Source organism: Nothobranchius furzeri, chromosome 2, assembly GCF_043380555.1.
Source record: "Nothobranchius furzeri strain GRZ-AD chromosome 2, NfurGRZ-RIMD1, whole genome shotgun sequence".
Taxonomy (NCBI): domain Eukaryota; kingdom Metazoa; phylum Chordata; class Actinopteri; order Cyprinodontiformes; family Nothobranchiidae; genus Nothobranchius; species Nothobranchius furzeri.
Genome location: NC_091742.1, coordinates 14,601,287 through 14,613,674, shown reverse-complemented (window position 1 = coordinate 14,613,674; position 12,388 = coordinate 14,601,287). Strand labels below are relative to the sequence as shown.

General features: G+C 42.9%; 2 protein-coding genes across 2 annotated transcripts; both read right to left on the bottom strand.

The window, feature by feature from the left end:
- Window positions 1-938: 938 nt before the first annotated feature.
- On the bottom strand, window positions 939-5,364 carry LOC129165306 (tubulin beta-1 chain-like). Its single transcript, XM_054748173.2, has 4 exons — window positions 5,057-5,364; window positions 2,272-2,380; window positions 2,089-2,199; window positions 939-2,014 (listed from the first exon to the last, which is right to left on the bottom strand). The coding sequence occupies exons 1-4, from the start codon at window positions 5,111-5,113 to the stop codon at window positions 954-956; spliced, it is 1,338 nt and encodes a 445-aa protein (XP_054604148.2). The 5' UTR covers window positions 5,114-5,364; the 3' UTR covers window positions 939-953.
- Window positions 5,365-9,000: 3,636 nt separating this feature from the next.
- Window positions 9,001-12,035, bottom strand: LOC107377869 (uncharacterized). Its single transcript, XM_070548729.1, has 7 exons — window positions 11,929-12,035; window positions 11,459-11,782; window positions 11,102-11,371; window positions 10,916-10,984; window positions 10,730-10,816; window positions 10,618-10,646; window positions 9,001-10,103 (listed from the first exon to the last, which is right to left on the bottom strand). The coding sequence occupies exons 1-7, from the start codon at window positions 11,987-11,989 to the stop codon at window positions 10,041-10,043; spliced, it is 903 nt and encodes a 300-aa protein (XP_070404830.1). The 5' UTR covers window positions 11,990-12,035; the 3' UTR covers window positions 9,001-10,040.
- Between the last annotated feature and the right edge of the window lie 353 nt (window positions 12,036-12,388).

Here is a 12,388-nt window from a genome sequence, read left to right as displayed (position 1 = left end):
AAATCTCTAGAGCAGCAGAAATCTGGGATTTAAGTTATTCATCCATCTCACGACAGCATCCTGCTCTATGGTCTCAATTCTACCAGAGATCAGATCCAGACGCTTTAGTGGCCCCATGTGGTGAAACATGCACATCGCTGTAGGTTTGACTGGTTTAAACCACAGATTTTTTTTTTTGTGAAACCCACTAAGTGGTTTGATTTGAGTCTGAAAAAGCAAAAAAAAATTCCAATTAAACTACATTTATAAACTGTTGTATAACAGGAGATCCAGATGAAACTTAAACTGGAAAGTTGCTTTAGAAGACAAGTCTGTGTTTGTAGGCAGAGGATGCATTTGGATAGGGTCATTTAAATGGCCCACCCTCTGGAAGATTCTGAGATACACTAAAATAATTTCCCTCTCAAGTGCTGTGAAGCTCCCCTACAGCCCTCAGCGGTCACGTGCCAGTTCAGACTTGACCCTGTAGGCACCAGGAATACTTCATCTACCAGAACGCTCCTCTGGGGTTTTATGCAGGGCTGAATTCCCCTAGAAAACAGGCATTGATCAGTCTGCTCATTTAAAAAGCTTAATTTGTCACTCAAATAGTCAAGAACCTGAAATGTTTTATTAGCTGTCCTGCTTTTAGAGACTTGGCTGACTTTAATGTGTTCCTGATAAACCAGATTTAGCTGTAGCTGAGAGGTTGACCATCTACAGTGTAGCATAAAACCAAATATTTCCCTGGTGTAAATGCACGTGAGCATTAAAGATCAAACAAAGCACCTTAAGAACTTTATTCCGCCCTCAGAACATGACATTGCTTTAAAGATAAACAGCGATGAACATTTGAGCAGTATGCTTCGTTACCGAGGCATCGCCATAGAAAAGTAAATAACTGGAACACGTACATCAGAACTGGGAAAAACAGAATTGTACAACACAAACATTTAAACTTCAAAACAGCAAATTTAGGCCAGGTCCTCCTCACCCTCCTCTTCAAACTCTCCCTCCTCTTCAGCAGTAGAATCCTGGTACTGCTGGTACTCGGACACCAGATCATTCATGTTGCTCTCAGCCTCTGTGAACTCCATCTCATCCATACCTTCTCCTGTGTACCAATGGAGGAAAGCCTTGCGCCTGAACATGGCAGTGAACTGCTCGGAGATGCGCTTGAACAGCTCTTGAATGGCGGTGAAGTTGCTGATGAATGTGGCGGCCATCTTTAGACCTCTGGGAGGGATGTCGCAGACGCCGTTCTTGACGTTGTTTGGGATCCAGTCAACAAAATAGCTGCTGTTCTTGTTCTTCATGTTCAGCATCTTCTCATCTACCTCCTTCATGGACATGCGGCCACGGAAGATGGCAGCCACCGTCAGGTAGCGCCCATGGCGTGGGTCACAAGCCGCCATCACGTTCTTGGCATCAAACATCTGCTGGGTGAGCTCTGGCACAGTGAGGGACCGGTACTGCTGACTGCCTCTGCTTGTGAGGGGAGCAAAGCCAGGCATGAAGAAATGCAGACGGGGAAATGGCACCATGTTGACGGCCAGCTTCCGCAGGTCAGCGTTGAGCTGTCCGGGAAACCGCAGGCAGGTGGTCACACCACTCATGGTTGCAGAGACCAGGTGGTTTAGGTCACCGTAGGTGGGAGTTGTGAGCTTAAGTGTGCGGAAGCAGATGTCGTAGAGGGCTTCATTGTCAATGCAGTAGGTCTCATCGGTGTTTTCTACAAGCTGATGAACTGACAGTGTGGCATTGTAGGGCTCAACTACTGTGCCAGAGACTTTGGGAGAAGGCACCACGCTGAATGTGTTCATGATGCGATCTGGGTATTCTTCACGGATCTTACTGATCAGCAGGGTTCCCATACCGGAGCCTGTACCACCACCGAGGGAATGGGTGAGCTGGAAACCCTGCAGGCAGTCGCAGCTTTCAGCCTCTTTCCTGACCACATCCAGAACAGAGTCAACCAGCTCTGCACCTTCAGTGTAGTGGCCTTTAGCCCAGTTGTTACCAGCACCACTCTGACCTGAAAACCCAAAAAGCAGATTCAATTCCCGCACAGTCTTTGTGATTAAAATATACCAAAAGTCAATTACCCACCAAAAACAAAGTTGTCAGGCCTGAAGACTTGTCCGAAAGGTCCGGACCTGACGGAGTCCATGGTCCCTGGCTCCAGATCAACAAGAACAGCACGAGGAACATATTTGCCACCTCCACTGCAGACAGAAACGTCAATACACTCATACACACACACTTGATGTTAAACTTTTCATTTTCACAAACCTGAAGCTTCATGGTAGTAGACATTAATCCTGTCAAGCTGCAGGTCGCGGTCTCCGTGGTATGTTCCAGTTGGGTCAATGCCATGTTCGTCACTGATCACCTCCCAGAAATAAAGGGGGAAATAATAAACGTTTTAATACAAATAAATGCACCCAAACAGAGAGAATTGACCGTTTTTTTTTAACTGGGTAGTCTCCCGCTGGGAGAGCCCGGTGCGCGCGGCCTCGCGCTCTATTGGCTAAGAGCTGATGAATTTGAACCGTCTGCTGCTTCGTCACTAACCACCCTCTGTAGGCAAAAGCCGGGCGCCGCTTAAACCTACCAGCATAGGTGTCATTTTAACCGGGGACGCCGGAGACATGTCCCCGGCAAAATTTGTGATTGGCAGCTGTGTCCCCCCCACTTTCAAAAACGCCTGCTGATGAGGATTTTTGTTTTACCAGCTCAGATCTTATACCAGGGGTCGGCAACCTGTTCCCGTCAAAGAGCCATTATTACCCATTTCCCACAGTAATTTTGGATGGGCCTTAATAAGCAGTGACTTAAGTGAAGCAGGCAGGTCGCGCTAGAAATTTTCGTTTAAAAAGACGTCATAAATGTGTTCCCCCGTCTTTTTTATTTATAACATATGAAGTAAAAACTCACAATTTAATTTTCATTCATTTGTCATTAATATGTAGTCTACACCCGTGCGTTAAGTGGACCATGTTCCAGTAAAAGCAAAGCATCCAGCCCACCTCTCCAAATGCGTAAAATGTGGATCAGCCGCTAGTTAGGCGCGCCGCGCGCACCATCAGCTGATCAGCCCAGACAAGAGCAGAGCAAATAGAGAAAGAATAGAGTATAATTGTGTCTGGATGTAGATGGAGATTACATTTTACAGCAGCCTGATCATCATTTAAATACGTAAACCATCACCTGTCTTCTAGTCCATGCTATCAGCATTATTTTAATTGGTCTCTCTCTCTCTCTCTGTGTGTGTGTGTGTGTGTGTGTGTGTGTGTGTGTGTGTGTGTGTGTGTGTGTGTTTTCCACTTCAAACACTGGTCTAACCAACCAGACCAGCGTGTCCAGTAACATATTAATGTTACAATTAAACAGTTTCACTTCATGTAGGCTAGGAACATATCACCTGCCGTGGCCCGACCGCTTCTGCTCCACATAAACTTTGTGCGTGATCAAATGTCTCTACGCGTCATGCGTCTCCATATTAGAGACGGGAACAAGCGCTGTTCAGCCAAAGTTTCATAATTTCATAAAAAGAACATTTTTCCAAGTGACAAATCCCTCAGAGAGACCGGGTTTCCAGACTGTTTCAGTGGGAGGAAATCTTATCGCATGCGCCGTGGTTCTGCACTGCGCTGCGAACCCCAGATCTTCAGCTCACTGTCCACCGTGGGCGCTCCAAGCCGCGCTGAACACAGAGTCCAGTATAAAGCTCTGATGTTCTGATGGGAATATTTTACCTCCGCGATTTGCGTTAACGATTAAAATGTCAGCTCATCCATGCGCATCAGTGTGCGTCTGGGTAATTCTTTCAAACCAAGCAACATCCTTGAGTTCATCTGTCAAAATAAACAGTCAAATGGAAATGTCTGTAACCTGCCATTTAACTGTTTTGCCTTCCTCTGAAGATTGTTGCAAAGAGAAACAATTAAACTTGATTAACCCCAGAGCCACGCAGAGAACCAGAGCGCATGTGGGAAGATTCCTCCCACTGAAGCGAGTGTTTTCCAAACTCTGTCTCTCAGAGAGACTTGTCACTTAGAAAATGTTCCCCGATTATGAAACTTTGGCTGAATAGTGCTTGTTCCTGTCTCCAATGTGGCGACATCCAGGAGCTGAGGAGAATCCCAGAATCTCACATTGTCTTCAGCTCATAAAGCGCCTATGATTCCGCACAAGCGAGACCCGTCAACCCGGTCTCACAGTAAGACCGGGTTGGACCTGTTCAGGTTTACGCAGACAATCTTTACATTTAGAATTGGCATACAGGTGTAAAATTAATGCAGTAAAATATAAAGCATTTTATTTAAATATCCATTCATTATTTTACAAGCACAGAGAGCCGCATCAGATGGATGGAAGAGCCGCATGCGGCTCCAGAGCCGTGGATTGCCGACCCCTGTGATAGCCTACTTTATTATCCCCAGCAATTTTTAAACCCCACTCAAGTGTATGGTTATTGTCCCCAGTAATTCTGAAAACAAACTGACGCCCTTGCCTACCAGCAGGCCTCCGCCGGCCTCATCACCTAGAAACGAGATATTAAAATAAAAACCAATAAAAGCCCATCGATAGAGCATTTACTACGATGCTGTACAAGACGATGTGCTGCTTTGATTTTTTCTTACGTTATAAGACGCTACTTCCCATTTTTCCCGCCCGTTAATCAGCGAAATTCACCGAAGAACAATGGTGTTAGTGACTAATATAACCGTTAATCCACCTGGGACTAACGTTTTAGATTATGGATAAAAAAAAAGTTCTGACAAGTAGTTATCTGAAGGACTAAAACCTGGTTTACACAATAAACTCGATTTAAAATATGTTATTTGTGTAAAATAAGATTAATCTCTCACGATGCCTGACATAAATAGGATTTTGATTTGGTTTAAGTTAAAGAAATTAGTTTTTCCATTAAGTAGGACACCATGATTTTCCAGGGGTGTGGTTGGGCGCACCGACTGAGCACACAGCTGTGCCTTGTAGAAGGAAAACTCGATGTTTCTCCGTAAGAATTTTAACAAATACATATATAAGCAGGTATACTTGAGATACTTACCTTGGCACCAATCTGGTTTCCGCACTGGCCGGCCTGAAGATGCACAATCTCCCTCATTTTGATAGATGTTCGTTTCGAGACGTCAAGGTCTGGTTTCGGCTTTCTCGTTGTTCGCGTTCCGGCGGCTCAACCGCCTTTTATATATCTTGTGGCCCCGCCTCTTGGTCGTTAACTTATTTAGCATGCGGCAGGTCACCATGCACCGTGGCAACAAGGGCTTGCTTCTACGTTACGTAAAAGGAGTGGAAAATCGTCTCTGGCGCTGAATCCAGGAAGTAGAGAAAACAAGACTGACCAAACAGATCAACTTTAATTAGAAAATATTAGGAACATGAAATCAGGCAGATGAATTCAGTTGTCTTAACCGGTGTTACAAGTAAATGTAAACCGTCTGTTGGACCTCTTGTGCCTGTTTGGTGGTACTACACCTAAAATATTGACATTATTCTAATTGTTCTCAAAGAAAACAAAACAACTGTAATAAAACCAGTTTTGATCTAATTAAAATTACACTCATGCAACTAACATCTTCATCACGCTGTTGTAAAAACCAGCTCTGACATTTCCTATCCCTGGCTCGCACTGGTCAGTGAGGCGCTGTCTGCATTTTCACTGCTCATTAATGGCGCCCAGTCAGACGCAAGCACGTGCAGTATGGAACGAGACACGTGTGTTACAATTTCTTTGTACAGGATTTAAAAAACTGACAGTGCTTCACAATAAATCTTAAGGCACCATAGATTAAATTAAGGACATAAAAGCAAAAATAAAATAGATAAAACATAAAGTCATACAGCCAAAATCTAGTTAAAACCATTATACATGAATCAGCTGCTGTTAAAAAATTATAGAGATGGTTTTATTAATATGTAGTAGTATGTTTGTGTCCCTGCTGCATAGTTCTGGAAACCCAGTTTTTTTTATTCACTGTTTTTAGTGGTTGAAGGTTACTATAATAGCTTACTGCCTTTGTGTGTTGACCTCTAATCTTATTCATTTTCCTTTTTCTTTTCTGTAAGTGTTTGTGCTGTTCTAGCAAATGAATTTCCCCACTGACATTAATGTTCTATTCTATTCATCCACCTGGGACCAGTGCTCTAAAACATCTCCTGTTGTGTGAAAAACGGGTGTGGGAGTTTCAACACCAGCCCACGACTAGAAGATCTTAGACTGTCCCCGTGTCCCCGTGATAGACTGACTGATGGAGTTCTGTAGCAGCTCCCTGAGACCACACTGAGAAATAAGCATGGGAGAGAGATAGTGGGTGGGTGGGGGCTATTTTGATTGAATTCATTATTTATTCATTTTATTTATTTATTTACTTACTTTCTTTTTAATCTTCTGAGTCTTCTGAGTGACGTCAGCGTGACGCGTAACTTCATGTTTTGCTGCACATCTCGACATGTCATGGCAAAATAATTGGGGTCGCTCGCTTTTGGTCTCTCAGTCTAAGTTGAATTACTGAAATAGATGGACTTTTACAAAATATTTACATTTTTCCAGTTTCACTTGCATGTCCTCCATCAGATTTCTAGATTACCTGGTGTGACTTTTCCAAAGTGATGATTTGTGCTGGTTAATGTTACCAAAACATAAAAACAGCTCTCAGCTGGAACTTGTTGGACTCATCGGCTGAAAGCTGAGCTTAACTTTAGCTAAAATCCGGAGGTATGAAAACTACTTGACTCATGATTCAACTTGTTTATGAATTTTTTTAATGAAAAACCACCCCAGAATTGTTACATGCACTGAAGAACGAAACATTATTAATCATAGCAGAAAGCGATTGTTAGAATAGAATAGAATAGAATAGAATAGAATAGAAGAGACTTTATTGATCCCACAGTGGGGAAATTCACCTGTTACAGCAGCACCAGCACTCACCAGAATAATTTGAAGAGAAATAATAACAAATAGGCAGTAAGCTATTATTGTAACCTTCGACCACTAAAAACTACAAATAAAAATGAAAACCTTGGGTTCCAGAACTATGCAGCATGCTGTAAGGGACAAGGACATATCATGTAAATCCGGTATTGCACAAATATTGAACACATACTGAATATTGCGTTGGCATTATTATGTACCAGCAGAGGTGGAAAGAGTACTAAAATTTCCTACTTAAGTACGAGTGCCAGTACTTTGATAATTTTTTACTCAAGTACAGGTAAAAGTACTTGCCTAAATTTTTACACAAGTAAAAGTAAAAAGAATCATAAATAAAATGTACTCAAAGTAAAAGTTACTTAGTTACATTTTTGTCAGCGTAAAGATGGTTACATCTGTGCAAAACCTCAGCACCAGTTCACAACACGCTCCTGGGTGCATGCACACACACGGACACACACACAGTTTGATGGAAGGATTTCTATCCAATCAGTGAGAACAGGACATGCACATTGATTGGACAAGGTTTTTCTAGGATTGTACGTTTCAACTGTGATTAAAATGATTCTTTATTTTGAAACAAAAAAGTTAATTTTTAGATGCCATCAGTGTGTAAGGTATCTCAATGTTTTCATGACAAAACTCTAACATGAGACTGTGCTCTAACCTGTCACATAACAAGCTAAATGAAAGTCAAACATTTCAGATGGACCGTATGACAGCTGCTAACGTTGGCCCTGCCCTACTTTACCTCTACATTACAGTTCCTTACAGTTCCTTTATTTGTGTCCATCCTAGAGCTCCTCTCTGACCTTCATGCTTATTTAGAGCAGCTGATTTTTAAAGTTAGCAGAGTTCATCCTTGGTAGTGGGTTCACTCACTCATTTAAAGATATCGGCCAGAGGCAAAATTTGTTTGAACAGCATGTGCAAATGTGTATTAAAATCTCAGATGAAAAAGGTTTTTTGGATTTTGACGTCTGGAATTGTAAGAAAATCTGATGTTTTTTTTTTTACTGGCGAGGGAAAAACAGAAACTAACTTCCGGTCTAAGCCCTGGGCAGCTGGTGACGTTTCACAAGGAGCTCTGCTGAAACAGCTGCAGTAAACAACGCCTGACTCCACTGTTTCTGCGTTAGCGTTATAGCAGAAAACAATGTGTCATCAATCAGATGTAGCTTCTGAAGCCTCTACTAGTCGGTCAGATTTGTTTTTTCTCTGGGATACGGCGACGAGGACGGATATTGGATTACCGGAGAAGTTCAACCGAACTCCGACCCCGCCAGCTGGATATCACTACCAGAGGTGCAGACATGTTTTAGACCGTTTGACTCAGAAGACCTGCGACCCAATTTGGACATAGAGGAGGATTCTGTTCATCTTCAGAACCAAAATCGGTACAGTTTGTTTACTTTTCTTAAATATTTCATTTCTGTGCTCCACTGGGAGCTCTAAGCTGACGAGTTCTCAGCTGGTCTTAGCTCCATCATGTGTCCCACTATAGTTCAGGAATCTACAGTTTTCCTGCTGTGTGTATTTATTGATAACTCTGGAAAATATTTAACCGACAATTTACCAGAATAAATCTTCCTGATGCTGGAGTAACTCCATAGCTCAACTCGTTGTCTGCACTAATCCAGGATGTCATGGAGGTTCTAATGTTGAAATATAGAGATCATCTTTTAGATTATATATCTGTGTGTGTGTGTGTGTGTGTGTGTGTGTGTGTGTGTGTGTGTGTCAGCCTGAAATACACAAAGCTAAGGAGCAGATCGAAAAATAAGAGCTCAGCATGACAGAGGATGGTCATGTGACCAGATATATTTTTGTAAAGATGTTCCATGCGAATGTTCTTCGAGTACGAGATGTTAGTTATGTTCTTGGCCCGTCTGCTGTAGACTTCTAGAGACGGGCGAACGCTTCAGGAAGCAACAGGTTTTTGCACTCGGCCCTCTCTCCCCGTGTCTGTGTAGGGATGTGTGTTAGCTTTAGCTGTGCTAGCTTTAGGACGTGCCTTGTATGGGGGGGGGGGGGGGGGGGGGGGGTTGGGTTGGGGTGATACTGGCAGAGTCTGCAACCCCAGCTGTTTGGGCCAGGTATGGAGCACAGAGGCTGAGTAGTTTAGGAGTAGTGATGAAGCCATCCCAATTCAGTTAACAACCAGTAAGGACTGGTGAACCAGAGCTCCCAGTGACATCAGTTGTGTCATTTTTAAAGTCATGAGTGACAGGGCTGCCTTAATACTAAGCTGTTGCTCCAGTCACCTGGTACTGCTGTAGGCGATCTGCTTCCTGACGTCCTGCTTCTGTTCTCCATCCTCCAGACCGAGTCACGACTTGTAAATAAGATGTACAGTTCACCTGAGGACAAATGTAAATCTGTACCATATTTAAATACAATAATATTTAATAAATAATATTTAAAGACAAGTATTTACTATAATTATGGTTTTCCTATTCATTGCTGTAACACCTGTCAAACACGACCTGCAACTGGTTGCAGGTTCAAATCCCAGCTGCAGCCTGCGACCCTAGCTGTGTGGGCTTGATTTTTGATAAACGATACATGACCCGCATTGACCCCATGTCCCTCCTGAGGTGGCGTGTCTGTAGAATCCCCAACCCCGCTGTGAGGCTCCTCACTAGTCTGACGTGTTCCTCCTGGTTTAGGAAAATCCAGTTTATGGATTAGGATCCCGGATTTAGATCTGAGTTGGTCTGTAGTAGCGTCCACCCCCTGTGTGACACAAGCACTCAGTCCAGGTTCATGAGGACTGAGAGGAAACCCACAAAGATGTGACTTTCAAAATAAAATGTAAGCAATATGAGGACTGAAAGGCTAACACCACCTTCATTATCACTTCTGCTGCTTGACCGCATTTTATTCTCGTGATCGTGTTGTTTGAGGGTGGCTTGATATCAACTTTGGAAAATGAAATGCAGACAAAAACAAACCAGAGCTAAAAGTGATGGCCGATGACGTCAATGATAAAGATGAATATTCCAGCTAAATTCTGCAGATTAGCTCAAAGATGGAATAAATGAAGTTGAGCTAAAATCTGATGACCGATGTGTGGAGTCAGCTGGAGGCAGGAGGGTCAAACGCTGGATGTTCTGATGTTTTCATAGTCAGCTGCACCATCGGCCCCATCATCACACACCTGAACAGCACAACACAATCACACTGATGAGTTCAATCAGACACGTCACCAACAGCTGGATCCCAGTCTGAGGACACTATAATGTTTTTTCCCATGTCTATTTTTGTATGATATAAAATCTGCCTGTTGTCTTTTCAACCACTAGATGGATTATGATGAAATTATACAAAAACATTAATTATGTTTACAATTAAATCACCTTTGGAGTCAAAATTCAAGATGGCTGCCATGGCTGACCAACCATCAAACACAAAAAGTCTAAAACATGAAAAATTCTACAGATTTTGAGTAAAACGGATGCTGAGAGTCATTGATAATCATAGTTCAAGAGATCATGGAGGAGGAAAAAGCTCACATGCTCCAGGAGAGAATGCTATTTTCTAGATTTGACCAAAACAGGTAAACTTTATTATTTCTCAGCAGGATCTAAAGGTCTGACGGTAAAGAAAGCAGCAGAGTTTTGACTTTTATGATCATATTTTTTTTAACACTTTGATGATAAATCTAGACTCACCATGCCTGAGTGCGTCTGCGTTTTCCTCCCTAAAAAACAAAAAGAAACCTTGAGTGCTGATGTAATTCCTCTCCTCTCAGCAGACATTCATGTTTAGACGAGAACATCTCACCTTTAGCTCTGGTCCGTCTGCTGGTGACGACGACACCTGCTGTCAGCGCGGCTAAACCCACAGAACCAATCAGGAACCTGAGCCAGACTGATCAGATTTGTGATGTTAAACAGGAGAAACCGTCAGAAAACGTGTCAAACGGATCAGCGTCCTCCTGCAGCATCCTGGACCGTGTCGTGGGTTCACCTGCTGTGCAGCTGGGTCCAGGTGTTGGTGGAGATCCACCTGCAGAGTCCGTCGTGTCGGTTTTCCCTCCTGATGTAACCATTGATGTTGTTGTTGGAGGACAAAAATAAATCATAAGTTGTTTTTTACCATCAGTGAAACATTTGACTTCTAGATCTCTGAAACCAGGTTGTTGTGGTTTCTCACCTGTTGGACCAGAGCTGAAGGTAAAAAGCTGCTGTTTGTTTTCTGTCTCTACTTCACATATGAATAACTTAAACCTTGATGAGTAAACGTAGGTGGAGGTGTGAAAGGTCACAGCAGCAGAGCAGGAAGATGGAGATGATGTATTTATATCAGGATGATCTTTCTCCACATCGTTACCCTTAAGCAACCACTTCACTTTATGTCTGCATTTATCGTACGGCGACACAGAGCAGATGAACGTCACCTTGTTCTGCTCTGTTTGTTCTCTCACTGAGGACGGATAGAGAGAGAAAAGTAAACATGATTATATTTATATTTGTGATCATTTTGTTGTGATAAATGTGTGTGCACACTCACGGGTAACAACGGAGAGGTAAACAGGAGCATCAGGATGTAATTGATGTCCTCCTTCTCTTTCATACTGACTGCAGAAGTATATACCAGCATCCTCAGCTGAGATGTTCCTCAGAACCAGAGAACAGTTTCCTGCTAGACTCAGTGGGTCTGATCTGCTGTATTTAACCTGGCCGAGAGTAACCAGCTCTTGTGTTGTTCTTCCTCGTTTACCGTAGCCCCAGAAGGTGGTGTCACAGTTTCTGTGACCTTCAATCACATTTTCACAAGACAAAGTGACGTCATCTCCAGCTCTGATGGTGTAGAAAAGATCTCCACTAACGACTCCTGAGAGAATCAGAGACATTTGGACCTTCCTTCAGAAAATTGATAAAAAATGTTTATTTCCTAACCCAACATCATGTTTGCTGCCAGTGAAAGAACAGCCACCATCTCCATGAACACTAATCATCTCTAACATCTGAACTCCTCACCTGGAAGCTGCAGCAGCATCGTGACGAGCAGAAACATCTGAATCCATCCAGGTTCCTCCATGGCTCCTCTCTGCTCCGTCGTCTCGCTTCACTTCCTGTTTAACTCTGAAACGCGTCAGATTGTCTCCAGCAGCTGAATCTACATCCTGTAACTTGTACGGTTCCTTCATCATGACTCATGCTTCTCGTCGCTGGCGTTCATGTGAAACGGAAACATTGAGGCATGATTACGATTCTATCTTTGGTTCCTTTTAAACCCAGAAGATGTGAAATGACGACGTTAATAAAGACAATTATTTATAATTTTCTCAGGAATTCTGTCTTCCTGAGTTTGTTTTATTCAACACACCAAAAAGAAATGATTAAACATCAAAGGTAGTATAGTAGTAGTATGTAGTACAGTTGGGTACTCATGAGGTACCTACAGGTACTTAGAGAGGTTATGTAGAGCAAGCACCAC